Genomic DNA, 26,215 nt, shown 5'->3' on the forward strand with positions numbered 1-26,215 from the left:
CAGAATATTGAGGCAGTCGTATTGGGGTTAGCCTAGATATGTCGGCTCGTCCCCTTGTGTGATGTTGTGTGGATAACATACCAGAATATTGAGCCAGTCGTATTGGGGTTAGCCTAGATCTGTCGGCTCGTCCCCTTGTGTGATGTTGTGTGGATAACATACCAGAATATTGAGCCAGTCGTATTGGGGTTAGCCTAGATATGTCGGCTCGTCCCCTTGTGTGATGTTGTGTGGATAACATACCAGAATATTGAGCCAGTCATATTGGGGTTAGCCTAGATCTGTCGGCTCGTCCCCTTGTGTGATGTTGTGTGGATAACATACCAGAATATTGAGCCAGTCGTATTGGGGTTAGTCTAGATCTGTCGGCTCGTCCCCCTTGTGTGATGTTGTGTGGATAACATACCAGAATATTGAGCCAGTCGTATTGGGGTTAGCCTAGATATGTCGGCTCGTCCCCTTGTGTGATGTTGTGTGGATAACATACCAGAATATTGAGCCAGTCGTATTGGGGTTAGCCTAGATCTGTCGGCTCGTCCCCTTGTGTGATGTTGTGTGGATAACATACCAGAATATTGAGGCAGTCGTATTGGGGTTAGCCTAGATCTGTCGGCTCGTCCCCTTGTGTGATGTTGTGTGGATAACATACCAGAATATTGAGCCAGTCGTATTGGGGTTAGCCTAGATCTGTCGGCTCGTCCCTTGTGTGATGTTGTGTGGATAACATACCAGAATATTGAGCCAGTCGTATTGGGGTTAGCCTAGATCTGTCGGCTCGTCCCCTTGTGTGATGTTGTGTGGATAACATACCAGAATATTGAGCCAGTCGTATTGGGGTTAGCCTAGATCTGTCGGCTCGTCCCCTTGTGTGATGTTGTGTGGATAACATACCAGAATATTGAGGCAGTCGTATTGGGGTTAGCCTAGATCTGTCGGCTCGTCCCCTTGTGTGATGTTGTGTGGATAACATACCAGAATATTGAGCCAGTCGTATTGGGGTTAGCCTAGATCTGTCGGCTCGTCCCCTTGTGTGATGTTGTGTGGATAACATACCAGAATATTGAGCCAGTCGTATTGGGGTTAGCCTAGATCTGTCGGCTCGTCCCCTTGTGTGATGTTGTGTGGATAACATACCAGAATATTGAGGCAGTCGTATTGGGGTTAGCCTAGATCTGTCGGCTCGTCCCCTTGTGTGATGTTGTGTGGATAACATACCAGAATATTGAGCCAGTCGTATTGGGGTTAGCCTAGATCTGTCGGCTCGTCCCCTTGTGTGATGTTGTGTGGATAACATACCAGAATATTGAGCCAGTCGTATTGGGGTTAGCCTAGATCTGTCGGCTCGTCCCCTTGTGTGATGTTGTGTGGATAACATACCAGAATATTGAGCCAGTCGTATTGGGGTTAGCCTAGATCTGTCGGCTCGTCCCCTTGTGTGATGTTGTGTGGATAACATACCAGAATATTGAGGCAGTCGTATTGGGGTTAGCCTAGATCTGTCGGCTCGTCCCCTTGTGTGATGTTGTGTGGATAACATACCAGAATATTGAGCCAGTCGTATTGGGGTTAGCCTAGATCTGTCGGCTCGTCCCCTTGTGTGATGTTGTGTGGATAACATACCAGAATATTGAGCCAGTCGTATTGGGGTTAGCCTAGATCTGTCGGCTCGTCCCCTTGTGTGATGTTGTGTGGATAACATACCAGAATATTGAGCCAGTCGTATTGGGGTTAGCCTAGATCTGTCGGCTCGTCCCCTTGTGTGATGTTGTGTGGATAACATACCAGAATATTGAGCCAGTCGTATTGGGGTTAGCCTAGATCTGTCGGCTCGTCCCTTGTGTGATGTTGTGTGGATAACATACCAGAATATTGAGCCAGTCGTATTGGGGTTAGCCTAGATCTGTCGGCTCGTCCCCTTGTGTGATGTTGTGTGGATAACATACCAGAATATTGAGCCAGTCGTATTGGGGTTAGCCTAGATCTGTCGGCTCGTCCCCTTGTGTGATGTTGTGTGGATAACATACCAGAATATTGAGCCAGTCGTATTGGGGTTAGCCTAGATCTGTCGGCTCGTCCCCTTGTGTGATGTTGTGTGGATAACATACCAGAATATTGAGCCAGTCGTATTGGGGTTAGCCTAGATCTGTCGGCTCGTCCCCTTGTGTGATGTTGTGTGGATAACATACCAGAATATTGAGCCAGTCGTATTGGGGTTAGCCTAGATCTGTCGGCTCGTCCCCTTGTGTGATGTTGTGTGGATAACATACCAGAATATTGAGCCAGTCGTATTGGGGTTAGCCTAGATCTGTCGGCTCGTCCCCTTGTGTGATGTTGTGTGGATAACATACCAGAATATTGAGGCAGTCGTATTGGGGTTAGCCTAGATCTGTCGGCTCGTCCCCTTGTGTGATGTTGTGTGGATAACATACCAGAATATTGAGCCAGTCGTATTGGGGTTAGCCTAGATCTGTCGGCTCGTCCCCTTGTGTGATGTTGTGTGGATAACATACCAGAATATTGAGCCAGTCGTATTGGGGTTAGCCTAGATCTGTCGGCTCGTCCCCTTGTGTGATGTTGTGTGGATAACATACCAGAATATTGAGGCAGTCGTATTGGGGTTAGTCTAGATCTGTCGGCTCGTCCCCTTGTGTGATGTTGTGTGGATAACATACCAGAATATTGAGGCAGTCGTATTGGGGTTAGCCTAGATCTGTCGGCTCGTCCCCCTTGTGTGATGTTGTGTGGATAACATACCAGAATATTGAGCCAGTCGTATTGGGGTTAGCCTAGATCTGTCGGCTCGTCCCCTTGTGTGATGTTGTGTGGATAACATACCAGAATATTGAGCCAGTCGTATTGGGGTTAGCCTAGATCTGTCGGCTCGTCCGCTTGTGTGATGTTGTGTGGATAACATACCAGAATATTGAGCCAGTCGTATTGGGGTTAGCCTAGATCTGTCGGCTCGTCCCCTTGTGTGATGTTGTGTGGATAACATACCAGAATATTGAGCCAGTCGTATTGGGGTTAGCCTAGATCTGTCGGCTCGTCCCCTTGTGTGATGTTGTGTGGATAACATACCAGAATATTGAGCCAGTCGTATTGGGGTTAGCCTAGATCTGTCGGCTCGTCCGCTTGTGTGTTGGGCTTGATGTGCTTCTTGAGCCTCCTTGGCAGTGGGAAACGTGTGTGTTGTATTCTGGAAGGTCAAGATTATCCCAAAATGCAGGGGCGCAACTTTCACTGGGGATGGGGGGGGGGGGGGCATGTCCCCCTCACATTCTGAAATTGCATTTTTGTCCCCCACCCAGTTTTATAATTGAAATGTGATACAACACGAGGCAACAGTGTGCTTTAAGACCATGCGGACGACTCGGAGCGGTCGGGTAGGCTGTTTGGAGTGTTTATCCGACTGATTGGCGCCTGTCTGAGTGAACTGATCCATTGTGGAGGCCATGGGGACGGCACAGACCATCAGTCTACTGAAATTGTATATGGTTATATTACATAAGAACAATGTTGAATTGGCGCCTTTTCCTAGACCATGATGCTATGTGCATAACAGCCAAATTAACCAGCATATTGGTGTTGAGAACAATGTGGCGGAGGTAGCAGCAGAATGAGGAGATGAGAAAACAGCCCTCGCCTTATTGTCTAAGAAAAGTGAGGAGAGGAAACCCCAATTTAATTAGGTCTATAATCAATAGCTTAACTGTTAAATGTGCCTGGCTTTATAAATCATCAATATAGCTACAGAAATAAGACAGATCTTGCTTCTGTTGCCTGTTTGAGTGTTTATTTAATAGTCTACTGATTCCTTGAGCACCAAGCCTCACACAACGACTTGTTAAGTAGCAATTTCACAAATTCGTCTGTTTTGAATCTTTGCTTTGCTGTAATAAAGGCTTTACACTCTTTTTTCGTTAGAACTCTCTGGTATTATTTATATTTTATTCCAAATTATCCGAAAAATGATATTTATAATAATTATAACAATAACGCTCCTTTTTCTTGATCTCCTTCTTATTGTCATTATTACTGTTATTATGATCATTATAATAAGTCATGTCATTATTTCAATATTTATATAGGCTACTCTATCAATCAATCATTCATTCGTCCACGTCATCACACAGCATATGAGTCATTCATGATTTGAAATGCAATCAAGCATTTTCGTTTTTAAATAAAATAAAGTGAGCCTTTAATAATTAGCTTAAACAATAAACCGTTCCATTTCGGAAATTGCATTCACGAATGAATGCGACTGTTTTTAGTCTTTGCTGTAATAAAGGCTTAACAGACTCGCTGGTACGCTTATACTTTATTTAGTGTTGTTTCCATTGTTCCAAACGGTTAAAAAATATATATTGTAATCAATACATCACCTGTTTGGCACACAACGTTTTCTGTAGCCTACAGGCTGGAGATAACATATATGACAATGTAACGAGACGGACACTTTTTAAAATGGACAATATGGAATGGACAATCACAACTGTTGTCCAGGAGTTTCAAGTGGTTTCAAGTTTGTATCGGTCAATTTCTTTTGACAAGCTTATCATTGCGAAAAAGAAAATACTTCTGCATTTCCCGCTGTGTAAACACTAGGCCTAGGCTACATGATCTGTGTCAGTGTGTCTTTCTCTGTTTTCTTCCTACCTCGACTGCACCACAGCAGCTGATCTGTCATTACTCACAGACACAGACACAGCACTCGGACCTGCAGAACCAGAAATGTTTGCAAATAAATTGGTTAATTTAGCAGCATCGGCATCAAGAGCCCTTTTTCTCAGCACTACCTTTCGGGGGTTTTCTGTTCTGACTGAGTGACTGACAGAGTCAGGGCTGGTTTTATGCCGCCTTCAGAACAACTGGGAACTCGGAAATCTCCAACTTCAATGCATTCAAAATAACTGGGAACTCAGAAAAAAACTAGCTCGCCTGGGAAAAATAATTTTAAACCGTCATCCAACTTGGAATTCCAAGTTGGAAACTCTGGCATCTTTCTAGAGCTCTGACTTTTCGACCTGAAGATCACTGATGTCATGATTTGACCTTGTTTTTTTTCGAGTTCCCAGTTGTCTTAAATGCACCGTCATTCCCTCTGATGATGCATGGGGTTTGACTTTGAATGTGAATTTACGCCACATCAGCTCAGCCAATCAGAATACCAGGCCGGCCCACACCTCAGCTCAGCCAATCAGAAAACTGGGCCGGCCCATCTTCGTAGGTCAGCCAAATGCTCAGTACAGATTATTATGACAACAGAAAAATTGTGCAAAAGTCATTACTAAAACAGGCCCATGTCATGATTATTATTGAATATATATATACACAATAATAAGCTGCCCATGGTGGCCAGTTTATTAGGTACACCACCACGCTCACGAAAATGGTTCGCTCCTACAGGCAGTGTGGCTGTGGCTTGCTATATAAAGCAGGCTGACAGGCATCCAGTTACTGTTTAATTGAACGTTAGAATTGGAAAAAATTGTGACCTAAGTGACTTTGAGCGTGGTATGATCATCGGTGCCAGGCACGCCGGTTCCAGTATCTCAGAAACGGCCGGCCTTCTGGGATTTTCACGCCACCACGTTCACAACAATGGTTCACTCCTACAGACAGTGTCTAGGGTTTACAGAGAATGGTGCGACAAACAAAAAACATCCAGTCAGCTGCAGTCCTGTGGGTGAAAACAGCTCGTTGATGAGAGGTCAAAGGAGAATGGCAAGAATCATGCAAGCTAACATGCTGGCCATAAACTGGCAAATAACGGCATAGTACAACAGCGGTGTGCAGAACGGCATCTCGGAACACACAACTCGTCGGTCCTTGTCACGGATGGGCTATTGCAGCAGACGACCACACCGGGTTCCACTCCTATCAGCTAAAAACAAGAAGAAGTGGCTCCAGTGGGCACGCAATCACCAACACTGAGGAGTGATAATGGCGCCGGAGGGAATGGCTGCCGTAATATGGACTCTTAACCAACCGTGCTATTTTGTGTGTTTTTTCGCATTGTTTTTAACTTATTTTGTACATTTGTTGCTGCTACTGTCTCTTATGACCGAAAAGAGCTTCTGGACATCAGAACAGCGATTACTCACCTTGAACTGGACAAATAATTTTTATTTCATGAGTCGGACGAGAGGGATTTGCTCCAGACACCCGACAGGTAGAGTATATCATGAGAAGCGGTAGACCACACTATCTACCAAGAGAGTTTTCATCTATATTCTTCGTAGCTGTCTATTTACCACCACCAACCGATGCTGACACTAAGACCGCACTCAATGAACTGTATACGGCCATAAACAAACGCTCATCCAGAGGCGGTGCTCCTAGTGGTCAGGGACTTTAATGCAGGGAAACTTAAATCAGTTTTACCTCATTTCTACCAGCATGTTAAATGTGCAACCAGAGGGGAAAAAAACTCTAGACCACCTTTACTCTACACACAGAGACGCTACAAAGCTCTCCCTCGCCCTCCATTTGGCAAATCTGACCATAATTCTATCCTCCTGATTCCTGCTTACAAGCAAAAACTAAAGCAGGAAGCACCAGTGACTCTGTCAATAAGAAAGTGGTCAGATGAAGCAGATGCTAAGCTACAGGACTGTTTTGCTAGCACAGACTGGAATATGTTCCGGGATTCTTCCGATGGCATTGAGGAGTCTACCACATCAGTCACTGGCTTCATCAATAAGTGCATCGACGACGTCGTCCCCACAGTGACTGTCCGTACATACCCCAACCAGAAACCATGGATTACAGGCAACATCCGCAATGAGCTAAAGGGTAGAGCTGCCGCTTTCAAGGAGCGGGACTCTAACCCGGAAGCTTATAAGAAATCCCGCTATGCCCTCCGACGAACCATCAAACAGGCAAAGAGTCTGTTTGGAGTCAGTTCTGGAGGCAAAGGGCAGTCCGACCTGGTGCTAGATGGGTGTACCTAGTACACCAAACATTAAGAACATCTGCTCATTCCATGAAAGACTGACCAGGTGAAAGCTATGATCCCTTACTGATGTCACTTGTTAAATCCACTTAAATCAGTGTAGATGAAAGGGAGGAGACAGGTTAAAGAATGATTTTTAAGCCTTGAGACAATTCAGACATGGATTGTGTATGTGTGCCATTCAGAGGGTGAATGGGCAAGACAAATGCTAAGTGCCTTTGAACAGGGTATGGTAACAGGTGCACCGGTTTGTGTCAAGAACTGCAATGCTGCTGGATTTTTCACACTCAAGTTTCCTGTGTATCAAGAATGGTGCACCACCCAAAGGACATCCAGCCAACTTGACAGACTGTGGGAAGCATTGGAGTCAACATGGCCCAGAATCCCTGTGGAACGCTGTCGACACAACAGTAGCTTAACCAACAACCTTGTTTCCTCAGTTGAAGGGAAATACCATGTTTTGTTTGAACCAGCCAACCTGGACTGTTTGCAGTATGCCGATCCCTTCATTTCATACTCTGGAGAGTCATGGGACCAATAGACTGGGTCACGGCATTGCCAGATTTGTGATCTCTTTTAAAGGTGTGAGGAAAACTGGAGATTGGAGCTCTAAAATAATTCAGACTGGACACTGTAAACTTTTAAATTACCTTTTTATTCCACATACATGAAATAACATTTCCCTCCAGATAACAGTTATGCTTGGGTGTTTTGTATGAAAATTCCAAAAGACATGGACAAAGCTAGCCAGCCCAACAACAATCTCCCTTTCCTCCCCATTAACTAGTTCTTAGCCACAAGTATCAAAAGAAAAAAACTATTATTAAAATAAAAACCTTAACTGGAAAAAGCAGTAACTAGATAAGCACATGGGGAAATTCATCCTGCTCTGCTGGTTCAAACAGTCCCAGTATTAAGCATGTCCTCTTTGTTCTAGACTTTTCTATACCTCCTAAATGACACAGAAATACAATGACGTCAGCAGGTCAGTCAAACTGAAGAAGAAGAAGAAACTGGAGCAGTATAGTGACAGTTTTATGGAATGTAACCTCTCTATCCAAGGTCTCCTCTCAAATGGCGCCCTATTCCCTTCATAGTGCACAGGTTTCTGACCAGGGCCCATAGAGTTCAGGTCTAAAGTAGTGCAATATTTAGAGACTAGGGTGCCATTTGGGGCGCAGACAACACCATCGATAGATGCCTCAGGACTATCCCCTAATGCTCCTGTTGTCAGTTGTCCAGCGGTTGCTGTCAGTTGTCTAGCGGTTGCTGTCAGTTGTCTAGGTAGCTGTCAGTTGTCTAGGTAGCTGTCAGTTGTCTAGGTAGCTGTCAGTTGTCTAGGTAGCTGTCAGTTGTCTAGGTAGCTGTCAGTTGTCTAGGTTGCTGTCAGTTGTCTAGGTAGCTGTCAGTTGTCTAGGTTGCTGTCAGTTGTCTAGGTAGCTGTCAGTTGTCTAGGTAGCTACAGACTAAAACCGCTCGCTGCTGCCTCCTCCAATCAAGAGAGACTGATGTTGAACCACAAATGAATCAAGCAATGTTGTCAAGCACAAGATCATTAACATGAACACAGGTAGTAGAGTATACCAGGTTTATTCTAAACCTGAACTTGCCACATTGCATGAGTTGAGAACTTGCCCTCACCCTTCAACATACATGGAAAACCCTATTGCTGGCCACACAAATAATAATACGGTCAGTAGACAAGTGCCTCACCTCAACCTACCATGCTGTACGTCCCACCAACCCCTCCCTCAACCAAGTCCTGGAAAGCAACCCCCCCAACAATGACTCCAAAAGAAGAGTAAACATATGGAGGTGAGTGAGACGTTGGGACAGACAGAACTAAAGAGAGGTGCTGGGCTGGATGAGGTGGTCCGTCTGTCTGTCTGTCTCAGTGTTGATAGATAGAGGATGAAGAGTTGACAGGGATGATGACAGTCAGACAGACAGGGACCAGGTCAGTCTCTACCCTCCTCAGCATCCTCCCCGTCTCCCTGGTTGTCAGAAGTCCACAACTACAGAGATGAGAGAGAGAGAGAACAGGGATTAACAACATGTTCAAACACTGTAGGACAACATACACATTACATGTCAGCAGAGCTGAACTCGTACTGGGTACATTCATTTAGCAGGTCAAACACAGGTTACATTATTTTGCTTTGTCTCAGGAATATGTGCCAAAGGAGTGAGACACCAGTGACTGTCCTACCTCTCTACATCATAACTCAACCCAGTGACAGCAGGGAGCTATGATGTAATACATGACCCTACCTCTCTACATCATAACTCAACCCAGTGACAGCAGAGAACTATGATGTAATACATGACCCTACCTCTCTACATCATAACTCAACCCAGTGACAGCAGGAAACTATGATGTAATACATGACCCTACCTCTCTACATCATAACTCAACCCAGTGACAGCAGGGAACTATGATGTAGTGTGACACTTACTGTCAAGTTGTCTCTCAGCAGCTGCATGATCAAGGTGCTGTCTTTGTACGAGTCTTCACTCAGAGAATCAAGCTCTGCAATAGCATCATCGAAAGCCTGCAGGAGAACAACAGTTACATCAAATCACATTGTTGTGCTACATTGATATTGATTACTGCATTGTTGGGTTTGGAGCTTGCAAGAAAGGCATTTCACTGTACTTGTGCACGTGACATTAAAACACGACGGACACAGGGACACACTAGCTAGAACCTTTTGCATCTCAACTCTGGCAAAAAGCATTCCCCCCATGTTGTTCATCAGATTCTACTGCAGGTGACAGGGGGACGTGGAATAAAACAGCAGAAAACTGGGTGCATCACAAAGCATCATCAAATTAATTAGCTTAGCTACAGTCATTTTGAGAAATATTAAGAAAAATGTTGGTGAATTTTTTTGCTCAAATTAACCAGTTATCTACCTTTGATAAGCAGCGAGTTAGCTATAGCTAGCTGGTAGCTTGCTAGCTGGTTAGCTCCCATGCCAATTTCAAGTCTTAACTAATATCTGACTAACTCAGAAATATGAAGTTATGAAAGTTACCTGGCTAGCGCATCATGCTTTGTGACATTATGATAGCTAGCCATCCCCAGCTAGATCATGTTTTCACTTATTGTATCTGAATGCTTGTTGCGTTCTCCCTGGTTTCCACTAGTTACCACAGCCACAAAGTCAAAATTGGCTTGATCGTAAAAAAATCACTGGAAGAAAAAAAAGAGCTTTTTGGTCTAAATTTAAGGTTAGAAATAAGGTTACCAGTGTGGTTAATGTTAGGATTAAAATCACAAGGTTACCAGTGTGGTTAAGGTTAGGGTTAAAATCACAAGGTTACCAGTGTGGTTAATGTTAGGATTAAAATCACAAGGTTACCAGTGTGGTTAAGGTTAGGTTTAAAATCACAAGGTTACCAGTGTGGTTAAGGTTAAAATCACAAGGTTACCAGTGTGGTTAAGGTTAGGGTTAAAGTCACAAGGTTACCAGTGTGGTTAAGGTTAGGTTTAAAATCACAAGTTTACCAGTGTGGTTAAGGTTAGGGTTAGGTTTAAAATCACAAGGTTACCAGTGTGGTTAAGGTTAGGGTTAAAATCACAAGGTTACCAGTGTGGTTAAGGTTAGGGTTAGGTTTAAAATCACAAGGTTACCAGTGTGGTTAAGGTTAGGGTTAAAATCACAAGGTTACCAGTGTGGTTAAGGTTAGGGTTAAAATCACAAGGTTACCAGTGTGGTTAAGGTTAGGTTTAAAATCACAAGGTTACCAGTGTGGTTAAGGTTAGGGTTAAAATCACAAGGTTACCAGTGTGGTTAGGGTTAAAATCACAAGGTTACCAGTGTGGTTATGGTTAGGTTTAAAATCACAAGATCAATCACATTTTTTATTTCGGTTTTGATTTTTTGGTTAGAATGATGTAGCACAGAATAAAACAATTAATAAATGACGTTGGAGGCGGCTTATGGTAGAGAAATGAACATTCAATTCTCTGGGAACAGCTCTGGTGGACATTCCTGCAGTCAGCATGCCAATTGCATGCTCCCACAAATCTTGAGACATCTGTGGCATTGTGTTGTGTGACAAAACTGCACATTTTAGAGTGGCCTTTTATTGTCCCCAGCACAAGGTGCACCTGTGTAATGATCATGCTGTTTAATCAGCTTCTTGATATGCCACACCTGTCAGGTGGATGGATTATCTTGGCAAAGGAGAAATGCTCACTAACAGGGATGTAAACAAATTTGTGCACCAAATGAGAGAAATATGCTTTTTGTGCGTGTGGACATTTCGGTGATCTTTTATTTCAGCTCATGAAACACGGGACCAACACTTTACATGTTGCGTTTATATTTTTGTTCAGTATAGATGCGCAATGGATTATGATCATTGTAGTTAATTACCACGTTTTATGCGCTAAACTATATAGAATATTGGCCTGTTGGAAACTCCAACTCCCTACTACATCACACAGTTCAGGCTGGATCTGATATATCTCTAGAGAAACTGTGCAATGTGCGCACTGAGCTCATAGAATAATAAAATAATTAATGGAAGTCAAATAATTGAACCTACGTCGGTCAATGAATTGTTTAAAAACCTAAAATGTACCGAAATGTTGGATAATCGTTCAGCATTACCAACCAAATCACGCCCTGGGTATTCAGCCAATCAGCGGCCGCAGCGGTCACATGCGCCGAATACAACAGGTGTAGACTTTACCGTGAAATGCTGACTAACAAGCCCTTAACCAACAATGCAGAGTTAAAAAGTAAGAAAAAGTAGCCAATTAAAAAAGGAAATACTAACACAATAAAATAACAATAATGAGGCTATATACAAGGAGTACCAGTACCGAGTCACTGTGTAGGGGTATGAGGTAATAATGAGGCTATATACAAGGAGGACCAGTACAGAGTCACTATGTAGGGGTATGAGGTAGTAATGAGACTATATACAAGGAGTACCAGTACCGAGTCACTATGTAGGGGTATGAGGTAGTAATGAGACTATATACAAGGAGTACCAGTACCGAGTCACTATGTAGGGGTATGAGGTAGTAATGAGACTATATACAAGGAGTACCAGTACCGAGTCACTATGCAGGGGTACGAGGTAGTAATGAGACTATATACAAGGAGTACTGGTACCGAGTCACTATGCAGGGGTATGAGGTAGTAATGAGACTATATACAAGGAGTACTGGTACCGAGTCACTATGTAGGGGTATGAGGTAGTAATGAGACTATATACAAGGAGTACCAGTACCGAGTCACGATGTAGGGGTATGAGACTATATACAATGAGTACCAGTACAGAGTCAGTGTGAAGGGGTATGAGGTAGTAATGAGACTATATACAAGGAGTACCAGTACAGAGTCAGTGTGAAGGGGTATGAGGTAGTAATGAGGCTATATACAATGAGTAGCAGTACAGAGTCACTGTGCAGGGGTACCAGTTAGTGGAGGTAATATGTACATGTAGGTAGGGGTAAATGTGACTAGGTAATCAGGATAGATAATAAACAGAGTAGATATGACGTTATCCAAGCAAGCCGTCTTATGCGGTCCCATATCCTTTGCACGTGTATAAAGGCCCTACGGCAGTGAATCTCAACTGGTTTTGTCGCAGGACCCACATTTCAAGGGGTCACTTCAGTCACCTTCTTCAGACACCCAGGACCCTTTGAAAACTTCCTGCGACCCACCAGCTGAGACTCACTGCCCTACAGGACTGTCAACCCTTCATCAACCGGCCACATACCGTCTTGGCCAGTTTGCAGGCCTGCTCAGGGGAGTTGAGGATCTCGTAATAGAAGACCGAGAAGTTGAGAGCCAGACCCAGACGGATAGGGTGGGTGGGCTGCATGTCGTTCTTACTGATCTCAAACGCATCCTTATAGGCCTCCTGGGAGTTACCGATGATGGCTGGAGGGAGGAGAGAGAGAGATTAGAAATATACTACATTAAACAAATACATCTCTTTAAGAGGATAACATCAATTGTCATTTTACTGAATAACTTTATTCAGACAGTGTTCTGTCTTTAAGACCAGAAATACTAACCCAAAAAATACAACTTGAAAAACTAAGAGCAACCAAATCTAGGCATGTTGTGGTCTGGAAGTATCGGTTGTAGTCAATGAGTCAAAGTGATAACGGTATCACAATGGTTGTAGTGGTGAGGGTGTACCGGGGCCTTGTAGTGGTGAGGGTGTACCGGGGCCCTGTAGTGGTGAGGGTGTACCGGGGCCTTGTAGTGGTGAGGGTGTACCGGGGCCTTGTAGTGGTGAGGGTGTACCGGGGCCTTGTAGTGGTGAGGGTGTACCGGGGCCTTGTAGTGGTGAGGGTGTACCGGGGCCTTGTAGTGGTGAGGGTGTACCGGGGCCTTGTAGTGGTGAGGGTGTACCGGGGCCTTGTAGTGGTGAGGGTGTACCGGGGCCTTGTAGTGGTGAGGGTGTACCGGGGCCTTGTAGTGGTGAGGGTGTACCGGGGCCTTGTAGTGGTGAGGGTGTACCGGGGCCTTGTAGTGGTGAGGGTGTACCGGGGCCTTGTAGTGGTGAGGGTGTACCGGGGCCTTGTAGTGGTGAGGGTGTACGGGGCCCTGTAGTGGTGAGGGTGTACCGGGGCCTTGTAGTGGTGAGGGTGTACGGGGCCTTGTAGTGGTGAGGGTGTACGGGGCCTTGTAGTGGTGAGGGTGTACGGGGCCTTGTAGTGGTGAGGGTGTACGGGGCCTTGTAGTGGTGAGGGTGTACGGGCCTTGTAGTGGTGAGGGTGTACGGGGCCTTGTAGTGGTGAGGGTGTACCGGGCCTTGTAGTGGTGAGGGTGTACGGGGCCTTGTAGTGGTGAGGGTGTACGGGGGCCTTGTAGTGGTGAGGGTGTACGGGGCCTTGTAGTGGTGAGGGTGTACGGGGCCTTGTAGTGGTGAGGGTGTACGGGGCCTTGTAGTGGTGAGGGTGTACGGGGCCTTGTAGTGGTGAGGGTGTACGGGGCCTTGTAGTGGTGAGGGTGTACGGGGCCTTGTAGTGGTGAGGGTGTACGGGGCCTTGTAGTGGTGAGGGTGTACGGGGCCTTGTAGTGGTGAGGGTGTACAGGGCCTTGTAGTGGTGAGGGTGTACGGGGCCTTAGGTCTATGAGGAGCATTAAGTTGGTATATTTCCTCTGCTAGTAACAGAGAGGTGTGTAGACTAGATGACGTCTTCCTCTGTGCAGCGCAACACAACAGACTGACACTAAGAGGAACCGCGCCCTGCTGCAACTTCCTGTTCACACATTCTCTCTCTGACTAGCTTCCCTCACAGGTTCCTTCAGTGACTAGAACTAGCCTCTACTGGCCTCCCTCACAGGTTCCTTCAGTGACTAGAACTAGCCTCTACTGGCCTCCCTCACAGCTTCCTTCAGTGACTAGAACTAGCCTCTACTGCCTCTCCAGGCCTTCGACTAGAACTAGCCTCTACTGGCCTCCCTCACAGCTTCCTTCAGTGACTAGAACTAGCCTCTACTGGCCTCCCTCACAGGTTCCGTCTGTGACTAGAACTAGCCTCTACTGGCCTCCCTCACAGGTTCCGTCTGTGACTAGAACTAGCCTCAGCGTGCCCTTCATTCAGAATATCTGGCTGTCCACAAACTATGACTCCTATGAATAACACTAGGACTATGTATGAGTGGGCCGAATGAGGTCAGTTTCATGGGCGTGGTACCCTACGTAGCAGTAAAGTCAGTGAGTCAGCCCTATGTTCTTGGGTGTGGCACACCATGTAGTAATGTTTATAGAAGACCTAAAGCCCTGGATCAGAGCAGACAGCCATCCTGGATCAACCAGGTCACAGCTCTACTGCTGCAGCACAAAGGAAACAGGTCATACCCTTCTCTCTCCCTCTCTCTTTAGTAGTGTGTGCTACCATCTCGCTCTAGTAGTGTCTGCTACCATCTCGCTCTAGTAGTGTCTAATACCATCTCTACCCTCTCTCTGGTAGTGTGTGCTACCATCTCTCTCTGGTAGTGTCTGCTACCATCTCTCTCTGGTAGTGTCTGCTACCATCTCTCTCTGGTAGTGTCTGCTACCATCTCTCTCTGGTAGTGTCTGCTACCATCTCTCTCTGGTAGTGTCTGCTACCATCTCTCTCTGGTAGTGTCTGCTACCATCTCTCTCTGGTAGTGTCTGCTACCATCTCTCTCTAGTAGTGTGTGGGCAGGGCTTGGTGTGACAGGGGGCAGGGCTTGGTGTGACGGAGGCAGGGCTTGGCGTGACAGGGGGCAGGGCTTGGCGTGACAGGGGGCAGGGCTTGGTGTGGTTAGCAGCATGCACCAGGAGGGGAGGGAGAAAGACTACTCCAGTAGCAAACAGAGTAAACTATAAAAACAGACATTACACGCGCTGGAGATGCAGATCACATTTAACAAACCAAACATTGTTACCAGCCCTCTGAACCACTCCGCTAGCTGTTACCAGCCCTCTGAAACACTCCGCTAGCTGTTACCAGCCCTCTGAACCACACCGCTAGCTGTTACCAGCCCTCTGAACCACACCGCTAGCTGTTACCAGCCCTCTGAACCACACCGCTGGCCGTTACCAGCCCTCTGAACCACTCCGCTATCCGTTACCAGCCCTCTGAACCCCTCCGCTATCCGTTACCAGCCCTCTGAACCACTCCGCTATCCGTTACCAATCCTCTGAACCACACCGCTGGCCGTTAGCAGCCCTCTGAACCACTCCGCTATCCGTTACCAGCCCTCTGAACCACTCCGCTATCCGTTACCAGCCCTCTGAACCACTCCGCTATCCGTTACCAGCCCTCTGAACCACTCCGCTATCCGTTACCAGCCCTCTGAACCACTCCGCTATCCGTTAGCAGCCCTCTGAACCACTCCGCTATCCGTTACCAGCCCTCTGAACCACTCCGCTATCCGTTACCAGCCCTCTGAACCACTCCGCTATCCGTTACCAGCCCTCTGAACCACTCCGCTATCCGTTACCAGCCCTCTGAACCACACCGCTAGCTGTGATTTTAAAATGAGATGGCGATAAAAACAGAAATAAAACAAATCGCCTTGGTACATACTGTCAGACTGATTTGTAACAGACTGTCATAGCCCCAAATAAAAAAGCAGACATTGGCTGTCCATTACGCTACTTTTTTTTTAGATGGTGGAGTCGCAAAAAAAGGTTGATATCAAAATGGGGTTGCAGGCCAAAAAAGTTTAGGAACCCCTGCTGTAGTGCCTAGTTAACAGGAGCCGGTCCTGGCCCCGTCTACCTCTAGAGGTGTGGATTACACACCTGACTACATGTTCCCAAACACACACACCTGGTTGGCTAGCACAAAGGGGACTTAGCACAGGGCTTACCGGCTTTCTCCTCTCCAACAGCCACCTCGGCTAAGTAGCGGTAGTAATCTCCTTTCATTTTCAAATAGAAGACTTTGCTCTCGGCTGGAGTAGCATTGGGGATGAGGAACTTGTCCAGAAGACCCTGTAGAGAGAGAGACAGAAGACAGTTTGTTAGAAATATGCAAATAACACCCAGCCACCACACTCAGTTATTTACATGTGAATTGTTAGTACCAGCCCTGGGTAAGGTGACCAATAGTACAAAGACGGACAACATCGATGGTTTGGCTCTGTAGGCTGGCTTATCCAGACAGGAAATAATCAATGACTTGCTTTCAATCATAATGGTCAAGAATTTGAATATTCCCTCATCAGGGACCACCGAGTGGGTAAGAGAGACCCCAGCACCAAGGTTTCACCTAACAGTGTATAGACAGGTCCAGACCCCAGCACCAATTTCTCTAGAGATAAATCAGATCAAGCCGTGTGATGTAGTAGAGAGTTGTAGTTTCCAGCCGTGTGATGTAGTAGAGAGTTGTAGTTTCCAGCCGTGTGATGTAGTAGAGAGTTGTAGTTTCCAGCCGTGTGATGTAGTAGAGAGTTGTAGTTTCCAGCCGTGTGATGTAGTAGAGAGTTGTAGTTTCCAGCCGTGTGATGTAGTAGAGAGTTGTAGTTTCCAGCCGTGTGATGTAGTAGAGAGTTGTAGTTTCCAGCCGTGTGATGTAGTAGAGAGTTGTAGTTTCCAGCTGTGTGATGTAGTAGAGAGTTGTAGTTTCCAGCCGTGTGATGTAGTAGAGAGTTGTAGTTTCCAGCCGTGTGATGTAGTAGAGTTGTAGTTTCCAACAGGCCAATATTCTACATACAGTGTATTCAGACCCCTTGACTTTTTCCACATTTTGTTACATTACAGCTTATTCAAAAATTGATTAAATTGCTTTTTCCCCCTGATCAATCTATACACAATACCCCATAATGACAATGCAAAAACAGGTGTATAGAAATGTTTGTAAACGTATTAAAAATTTAAATAACTGAAATATTACGTTTACATACAGTGGGGAGAACAAGTATTTGATACACTGCCGATTTTGCAGGTTTTCCTACTTACAAAGCATGTAGAGGACTGTAATTTTTATCATAGGTACACTTCAACTGTGAGAGACGGAATCTAAAACAAAAATCCAGAAAATCACATTGTATGATTTTAAAGTAATAATTTGCATTTTATTGCATGACATAAGTATTTGATACATCAGAAAAGCAGAACTTAATATTTGGTACAGAAACCTTTGTTTGTAATTACAGAGATCATACGTTTCCTGTAGGTCTTGACCAGGTTTGCACACACTGCTGCAGGGATTTTGGCCCACTCGTCCATACAGACCTTTCCTTAGATCCTTCAGGTTTCGGGGCTGTCGCTGGGCAATACGGACTTTCAGTTCCCTCCAAAGATTTTCTATTGGGTTCAGGTCTGGAGACTGGCTAGGCCACTCCAGGACCTTGAGATGCTTCTTACGGAGCCACTCCTTAGTTGCCCTGGCTGTGTATTTCAGGTCGTTGTCATGCTGGAAGACCCAGCCACGACCCATCTTCAATGCTTTTACTGAGGGAAGGAGGTTGTTGGCCAAGATCTCGCGATACATGGGCCCATCAATCCTCCCCTCAATACGGTGCAGTCGTAAATGTCCTGTCCCCTTGGCAGAAAAGCATCCCCAAAGAATGATGTTTCCACCTCCATTCTTCACGGTTGGGATGGTGTTCTTGGGGTTGTACTCATCCTTCTTCTTCCTCCAAACGCGGCGAGTGGAGTTTAGACCAAAAAGCTCTATTTTTGTCTCATCAGACCACATGACCTTCTCCCATTCCTCCTCTGGATCATCCAGATGGTCATTGGCAAACTTCAGACGGGCCTGGACATGCACTGGCTTGAGCAGGGGGACCTTGCGTGCGCTACAGGATTTTAATCCATGACGGCGTAGTGTGTTACTAATGGTTTTCTTTGAGACTGTGGTCCCAGCTCTCTTCAGGTCATTGACCAGGTCCTGCCGTGTAGTTCTGGGCTGATCCCTCACCTTCCTCATGATCATTGATGCCCCACGAGGGGAGATCTTGCATGGAGCCCCAGACCGAGGGTGATTGACCATCATTTGAACTTCTTCGATTTTCTAATAATTGCGCCAACAGTTGTTGCCTTCTCACCAAGCTGCTTGCCTATTGTCCTGTAGCCCATCCCAGCCTTGTGCAGGTCTACAATTTTATCCCTGATGTCCTTACACAGCTCTCTGGTCTTGGCCATTTTGGAGAGGTTGGAGTCTGTTTGATTGAGTGTGTGGACAGGTGTCTTTTATACAGGTAACGAGTTCAAACAGGTGCAGTTAATACAGGTAATGAGTGGGGAACAGGAGGGCTTCTTAAAGAAAAACGAACAGGTCTGTGAGAGCCGGAATTCTTACTGGTTGGTAGGTGATCAAATACTTATGTCATGCAATAAAATGCAAATTAATTACTTAAAAATCATACAATGTGATTACAGACCTCTACATGCTTTGTAAGTAGGAAAACCTGCAAAATCGGCAGTGTATCAAATACTTGTTCTCCCCACTGTATATACAAAAGTATGTGAACACCTCTTCAAATTAGTGGATTCGGCTATTTCAGCCACACCCGTCGGGTGTATAAAATTGAGCACACAGCCATGCAATCTCCATAGACAAACATTTTGGTAGGCCACACAAGCTCACAGAACGGCACCGCCGAGTGCTGAAGTGCGTTAAAATCATCTGTCCTCAGTTGCAACACTCACTACTGAATTCCAAACTGCCTCTGGAAGCAACGTCAGCACAAGAACTGTTGGTCGGGAGCTTCATGAAATGGGTTTCCATGGCCGAGCAGCCACACACAAGCCTAAGATCACCATGCGGAATGCCAAGCGTCGGCTGGAGTGGTGTAAAGCTCGCCACCATTGGACTCTAGAGCAGTGGAAACGCGATTCTGTGCTTCCAATTTTGTGGCAACAGTTTGGGGAAGGCCCAATGCTAGGGCAACAACCAAAACATGCACCCAGGGAGATGCAGCTCTCTCACCTGAGACACTTGTCCCTCTCAGAGTGTCTCTACAAAGGAACAGAGATGAGGAATGGAATAATGAGCTGAATGAGGTCCTGGGTACTGGCTGACATCTGATTACTGACAGAACTGGACCAGGGCCAGGCGCAGGCAGGAAAACCTCAATGATTACAGGAGGAGGGGAGGGGCAAGGTTTGGGGGAGAGCCCCAGTTGTAGCACCTCCTCAATAAATTGACATAGCAAGCAGTTGATGGATAGCAAATGATATGGCATTTTGAAGGATGAAAGCTCACTATGGGCCAAGCCACCTAAAACACTAAGCATCATATCTGATGGGGATTTAGTAGCTGTAGAAACTATAGTCTAGTCCTCCTTCCTACGGTCTGGGTGAAAGACGGGTAGCATCAGAGGACATAAAGCACGAATGGCCAGAGACCCCCACACAGAGACAGACTATGCTTCTCATAGAATAGAATATGAAAAAAAAATATGTATTCACTAACTGTAAGTCGCTCTGGATAAGAGCGTCTGCTAAATGACTAAAATGTAAATGTAAATAGAGACAGACAGTAGTCTTACCAGCACATCATTACAGATCTCCTTCAGTTCCTTCTCTATCTTCTCTCTGTACTCCTTGGCCATGGCCTGCTTCTTCTCACTACCCTCAGTCTTCTGCTCGATGCTGGACACCACCCTCCAGGAGGAGCGCCGGGCCCCCACCACGTTCTTATAGGCCACGGAGAGGAGGTTCCGCTCCTCATTGGACAACTGGGTGCCCTCCTCCGTTACAGCCTTCATGGAGGCCGCCATGTCATCGTAGCGCTCGGCCTGCTCCGCCAGCTTGGCCTTCTGGACCAGCTCCTTCTGAACCACCTCGCTCTTGTCAACCATGGCTACTCAGGACTGAGGAGAGAGAAGAAGAAACATGTCAACCATGGTTACTAGGGACTGAGGAGAGAGAAGAAGAAACATGTCAACCATGGCTACTCAGGACTGAGGAGAGAGAAGAAGAAACATGTCAACCATGGTTACTAGGGCCTGAGGAGAGAGAAGAAGAAACATGTCAACCATGGTTACTAGGGACTGAGGAGAGAGAAGAAGAAACATGTCAACCATGGTTACTAGGGACTGAGGAGAGAAGAAGAAACATGTCAACCATGGTTACTAGGGACTGAGGAGAGAGAAGAAGAAACATGTCAAACTTGGAGAGGGACATCTTGGAATAACAGGGTTATAACACACTGACAGACAACAGAAGAGACATGGTTACTCAGAGGAGGAGAAATGTTGGCATGGCATGTTGCTGGAATGGCTGCTACACTTGATACAATTACAGGGGAACACAGGGTCAAGCCGCAGTGGAGCGCCCCTGGATGGAGAGCAAGTTGTGTGTTAAGTGTCTTGCTCAAGTAAGAACTCATAGGCTCAGGGTCATTTCTGATAATAAAACAAGTACCAGAACAAGTTACAATATCACTCTGGTAAATGTAGCGAACAGTTTCTTCCTAGTAATTTAGAAACTAAAGTGAAGTGCGTTTTGTGGACCTACCCAAACAGACAGTAGTGAGAGAAGTACTACACTGGGGGGGGGGGTGGTATCCGACGACAACATCTTCTTTAGTGTGAATGAATCAATAACCTACATCCGTTGGTACCATGCAGAATGGCCCACGGGTCTACCGACAGCACTGATTTACCATGCTCAATCAATCCCAGATTTTCCATTTCAGCATGTACATGTAGACTAGCCTGGTGTACTGTGGCTTGGGGTCACGACACATGCACTGTGGATTTCCGCTAACATGCATGCAGCCTTTGCACTGGAAACATTATCCAGGAAAGACTTCATGTGGATGGTATGCAATACACACCAGTGAAATCACGCTAGCCTGGGGGGCTGCCTGCTTCCTACCGTGTAAAGAAAAACGCGGATGTGCATTCACTCCCTGCCATGCCACACCCATTTGTACCTGTTGTAATGATTAGCATAGAACAGACGGGGCTGGCTAGCATTTACACACAGATGGCTCTGGACACACTGTACAATTCATGTACTTTTAGTTAACTACATTGAATGTGCAATGGATTTAACGTTAGATTGATTCATCGCCGAGCTAACTATAATCGCCAATGGTAGCATAACGAGCGAAATGCTATCGCCCCGCCTTAAAATGACAACTGTTTTACTATTGTTGCTCATCCGGAAATTACTAGCTAGTTAGCTACTAGCGAACCCGGCATTGCGCACAATCAAACGTGCTTGTGACATAGCTTGTTAACGTTAGCTACGATCGATCAAAATGAGAGGGTTGAAACAGCAAGATTAGTTAGCTACTTTATTTATACGAGTTAGCTAGTTAACAAGGCCGCTAAATAAGTTATCCATGCGAGTAAAGTGTTGGCTGTGACTGACTTGTTAGCTAGGTCGTGACCTGCCTCCAACTACTAACTTAGGCGGCTAGAAACTTAACCAAAAACCGACATGCATATTTCGTATTTATTCTAACTACCCATTTTTTACATTTCGAATACTGTTATGTGTCAGCAAATGGCGAATACTGGGTCCAAGGACGGTTTAACTTGAGCTAACTACGGAACTCGTGCCGACCAAGCCCATTTGGAATAAACTCAGTTGGTCTAGCCTGGCTTGTTACCTTGCTAGGTGTCTGCTATTACTAACCAAATTCGATAGATTAGCTAGCAGTTGGTAGAGCATGGCGCTTGTAACGTCAGGGTTGTGGGTTCGATTCCCACGGGGGGCCAGTATGAAAAATGTATGCACTCACTGTAAATCGCTCTGGATAACAGCGTCTGCTAAATGACTAAAATAAAATTAAAAAAACATGCATTGTCGATGATCACATTAGGTAAAAACGCCTTCAAAAAGGTAACTAATTGAAGCCAACTCGAAACATGACAGGATGCACAAAAAGCTGGCCTAGCGCTAAAAAAAAACCCAGAAACAAAACAGCTAGCTATTGTTCTTGGTCGGCTAGTTACATTCCTAACGAACATTTAGTAGCTGGCTAACGTTAGCCACCTGACAAAACTAACCGGAGCTCTACCGTTAGACATACTACGCGCTACTTTCCCCCCAGTTATCAACACATACAACAAAAAAACATTTCTAAACGTGAATCTGCCATTACTGTAACGAAGAACGGCCTCTTACCTGAGCGCTAAGGGATAGTGGTGTTCTCGGTCTAGCTAGCTAGCTATGTTACACGGCTGATTCTCTCACAACCCGTCTGAGTGTAATCCACGGGGTTTCCCTCCAATCACACCCCAGAAGCAGGGAAGGAGTGGGGAGGGTCGTCACTAGTTACCACATCCACAAAGTCATAATTATGGCTAATCCCCGCCTATTTCTACAAGTGATCTTCTTAAAATCTGATTTGAACCCTAACTTTAACCACACTGCTAACATTATGTCTTAACCTTAAATGAAGACCAAAAGGAACATTTTGGTTTTCATGAATTACGATATAGCCATTTGTGACTTTACTGGCTGCGGTAACTAGTGACAACAAGCAGGGAGGGGTGACGTCAAAGGATACCATGGCAACCCGTGATTGACGTGATGGTTTATGGATTGTTCGATGAAAAACTCCTTTATCAGAAGAGGTGGAGGGCGGCCTTTCAGAAAATGTTGTTTTTGCAACCTATTTAAAATATAATAAAAATGTACTTCTATACCCTACCTATAATAAAGGCCTGAGAGACTGTGATTGATTATCACACCACTACCACCTACATAGCGATTTGGGGGAACAGTCAGAATGGGGCGTAAACCAGTTACAGGTAAAAATGTCAGAATCTTCTACGGTGAACAAACATGCGGTATTGACAGACTAATACATGTAGGTAATTTGTGAGTGATGTTTGAGGACATCACAAACGACCTAACTAGAACACAGAGCTTGCCTGATAGAAGGTCTATTTCTGTTCTCCAGACAGTTTCCATGGGGAAAGTGGTTCTATTTTTACCTAGTCACATGTTCTCCCCTAAGACTGTGATATTAAGCGGTAACCTATTTAAGGGAAGATCTCTGACTGATAGTTCAGTTTCAGACCGACAGACAGACAGACAGACAGACACACAGACACACAGACACATAGACAATATCAATTAAACCTTACATTGTACTGGAAAGGGCTGTGGCCAGGAGTGGTTTTGAGATTTGAGATAGCGGAAGAGTGAGTGAGTCAGTGTGTGTTTCACACACACACACACACACACACACACACACACACACACACACACACACACACACACACACACACACACACACACACACACACACACACACACACACACACACACACACACACACACAATCTTGTATAACTAACCTTGTGGGGACACACAATTCAGTCCCATTCAAAATCCTATTTTCCCTAACCCCTAAACCTAACCCTAACCTTTACCCCAAAACCTAACCTTAACCCTAACCCTAAACCTAACCCTAGCCCCTAACCCTAAAACTAACCCTAGCTCCTAACCCTAAACCTAACCCTAATTCTAACCCTAACTCTAATTCTAACTGTAACCCTAAACCCCCTAGAAATAGCATTTGACCTTGTGGGGACTAACATAAGTTAGTTTTTGTTTGTTTACTATTCTTGTGGGGACTTCTGATCAAGTATAGTTAAACACGTCCACACACACACAGGAGTAGTGAGCGACGCTGTGACAAAAGTAACAACTCCCTGAGATTCCCATGATGTTTGTGATAGATAGAGAAAGAGAGAGAGAGAGCGAGAGAGAGAGAGAATGAGAGAGAGAGAGAGAGAAAGAGAGAAAGAGAGAGAGAGAGAGAGAGAGAGAGAGAGAGAGAGAGAGAGAGAGAGAGAGCGAATGAGAGAGAGAGAAAGAGAGAGCGAGAGAGAGAAAGAGAGAGAGAGAGAGAGAGAGAGAGAGAGAAAGAGAGAGAGAGAGAGAGAGAGAGAGAGAGAGAGAGAGAAAGAGAGAGTGAGAGAGAGAAAGAGATGGAGAGAGAGAGAGAGTGAACCATTGCACGGTGTGTTTCTCTAAACCCGTCTGTCCAGTTCCTCTGTAGGTCTATAGAACAGTACAGACAAGGTATGTTGTGTCAGCAACCTATTTACCATCTAGAGTCCTGAGGCTTTACCACTAGAAGAAACAGATTGAAGATTTACATTTAACCAGTCAGGATTTCTTTATTTTCTTCTAGAAAAATATATTTGATGATAAACTCTAAAGAGATGATGAGATAAGCGGGAAAAGTGAAATGACGCATGAAAAAACCTAATTATCAGCTGTTGTTAGTCAGTGTTATTCTGAACAGTAGATATTCTTATCCTAGCCTGGAACCCCAATTGATATGGTGGTGAAACAGAGCATACAGGTTAGGATTCCAGGCTATGCCTGTTGTGACCATGATGGGTGACTAACTAGAGGAGTCATTAACCGGGATGAGCTCTGGAAGACTCACTATCGTGTGAAGTGATAAGGGACTCTGACTCAGTGCAGATAAGGGCGGCAGGTAGCTTAGTGGGTAAGAGCGTTGTGCCAGTAACCGAAACGTCGCTGGTTTTAATCCCCGAGCCGACTAGATGAAAAATCTGTCGATGTGCCCTTGAGCAAGGCACTTAACCCTAATTGCTCCTGTAAGTCGCTCTGGATAAGAGCGTCTGCTAAATGACTATTAATTATTATAAGGGCCCAGTCCCTAATGGCACCCAATTCCCTTTATAGTGCACTACTTTGACCAGGCCCATAGGGCAAAAGTAGTGCACTATTTATGAAATAGGGTGCCGTTTAGGACACAACCAAGGTCCACAAGTAATGATAAAGAGTGAGGACTCATCTCAGGGTCACAAACTCACAGTGCCTCTACAGGGAAATCAGGATATTACTGCCAGGAGGAGTAGCAGCAGCTATGAATGGTCACAACCATGCATGTACTTGGCATGGGAACAAGTGATGGCTTGAAAACGCTCCTGTTTGATCTCTACATTTGGAAGCATAATTTGAATTGGTCTGGTCCACAAACATATTGTTGCGTCTCAAATGGCATCCTATCCCCTATACTGCACACTTTGGACCAGGGTCCATACATGGGTATGTGAGATGGGAGTGAGGGGGGTTTGGAAACGGACCCATCTCCTGTTCTTCCCACCAGCTGTAGCTATAGTTGAAACTGACCTGGCAGAACAGTCATGTACCATCCATCTGGTGCCAGCATAACCAGGACATCATGAACAACAAACAAACATAACAATATTCACCTGCTGAGGAGAAGGGCCGGACCTCTGTTCTACTTCCTTGATTCCTCACATCCTGTCTCCTTGCCTCCTTCTCTAAATGCATTGGTGGAGAAAATCAGAAGGGAGGAACCTCAGATCTTCGACTTCAATATTCTTAGAAAAGGAGATGAGGGAGGGAGGATGTGAGGAATCAAGGAAATACAATTGAGATTCACCCAAGGTGTTGGGTATTCAGATACAACACCCCCATCAGTACAGACAGCAGCAGCTCCAAATCCACTGAGAAAAGACAACATTCTCATGAGCAGATTTGTAGCTACCCCTCGGGTCAAACAGAGTTACAATACTAGGATAGATTCATCTTTCAGATGTAAGGTCATTAAATGAGGTTAATCACACTGATCTAGGTCACTGGGAAAAGGCAATTAACTGTGAGAAGGATGTCCCTGAAGGACAACAGAGAGACAGAGACAGGAACTTAGAGGTTGGGAGATACAACTGGGTGACTTGACAGCAACAGTGTATGCCCTGTTTTCAGCGACCACTGACTGGCCACTGGTCATTTACATTTTAGTCATTTTAGCAGACGCTCTTATCCAGAGCGACTTACAGTTAGTGAGTGCATACATTTTCATACTGGCCCCCCGTA

The 26,215-nt window shown here is 45.5% G+C and overlaps 1 protein-coding gene across 1 annotated transcript; it reads right to left on the reverse strand.

Annotated features, from left to right (window-relative positions):
• Positions 1-7,594: 7,594 nt before the first annotated feature.
• Positions 7,595-22,603, reverse strand: LOC121585963 (14-3-3 protein beta/alpha-A). The gene is made up of 6 exons (XM_041902329.2): positions 22,508-22,603; positions 19,915-20,238; positions 16,288-16,411; positions 12,704-12,867; positions 9,415-9,510; positions 7,595-8,973 (listed from the first exon to the last, which is right to left on the reverse strand). The coding sequence occupies exons 2-6, from the start codon at positions 20,224-20,226 to the stop codon at positions 8,917-8,919; spliced, it is 753 nt and encodes a 250-aa protein (XP_041758263.1). The 5' UTR covers positions 20,227-20,238; positions 22,508-22,603; the 3' UTR covers positions 7,595-8,916.
• Positions 22,604-26,215: the final 3,612 nt, after the last annotated feature.

This window comes from Coregonus clupeaformis, chromosome 17 (assembly GCF_020615455.1).
Source record: "Coregonus clupeaformis isolate EN_2021a chromosome 17, ASM2061545v1, whole genome shotgun sequence".
NCBI lineage: Eukaryota > Metazoa > Chordata > Actinopteri > Salmoniformes > Salmonidae > Coregonus > Coregonus clupeaformis.

Excerpts from the sequence above, each read along its gene's own strand:
- LOC121585963 (XM_041902329.2), bottom strand. The coding sequence starts at position 20,226 with ATGGTTGACAAGAGCGAGGTGGTTCAGAAGGAGCTGGTCCAGAAGGCC. Across the intron at positions 16,412-19,914 it reads AGATCTGTAATGATGTGCTG|GGTCTTCTGGACAAGTTCCT; the intron begins GTAAGACTACTG and ends CTCTCTCTACAG. Across the intron at positions 8,974-9,414 it reads TGCTGAGAGACAACTTGACA|TTGTGGACTTCTGACAACCA; the intron begins GTAAGTGTCACA and ends TCATCTCTGTAG.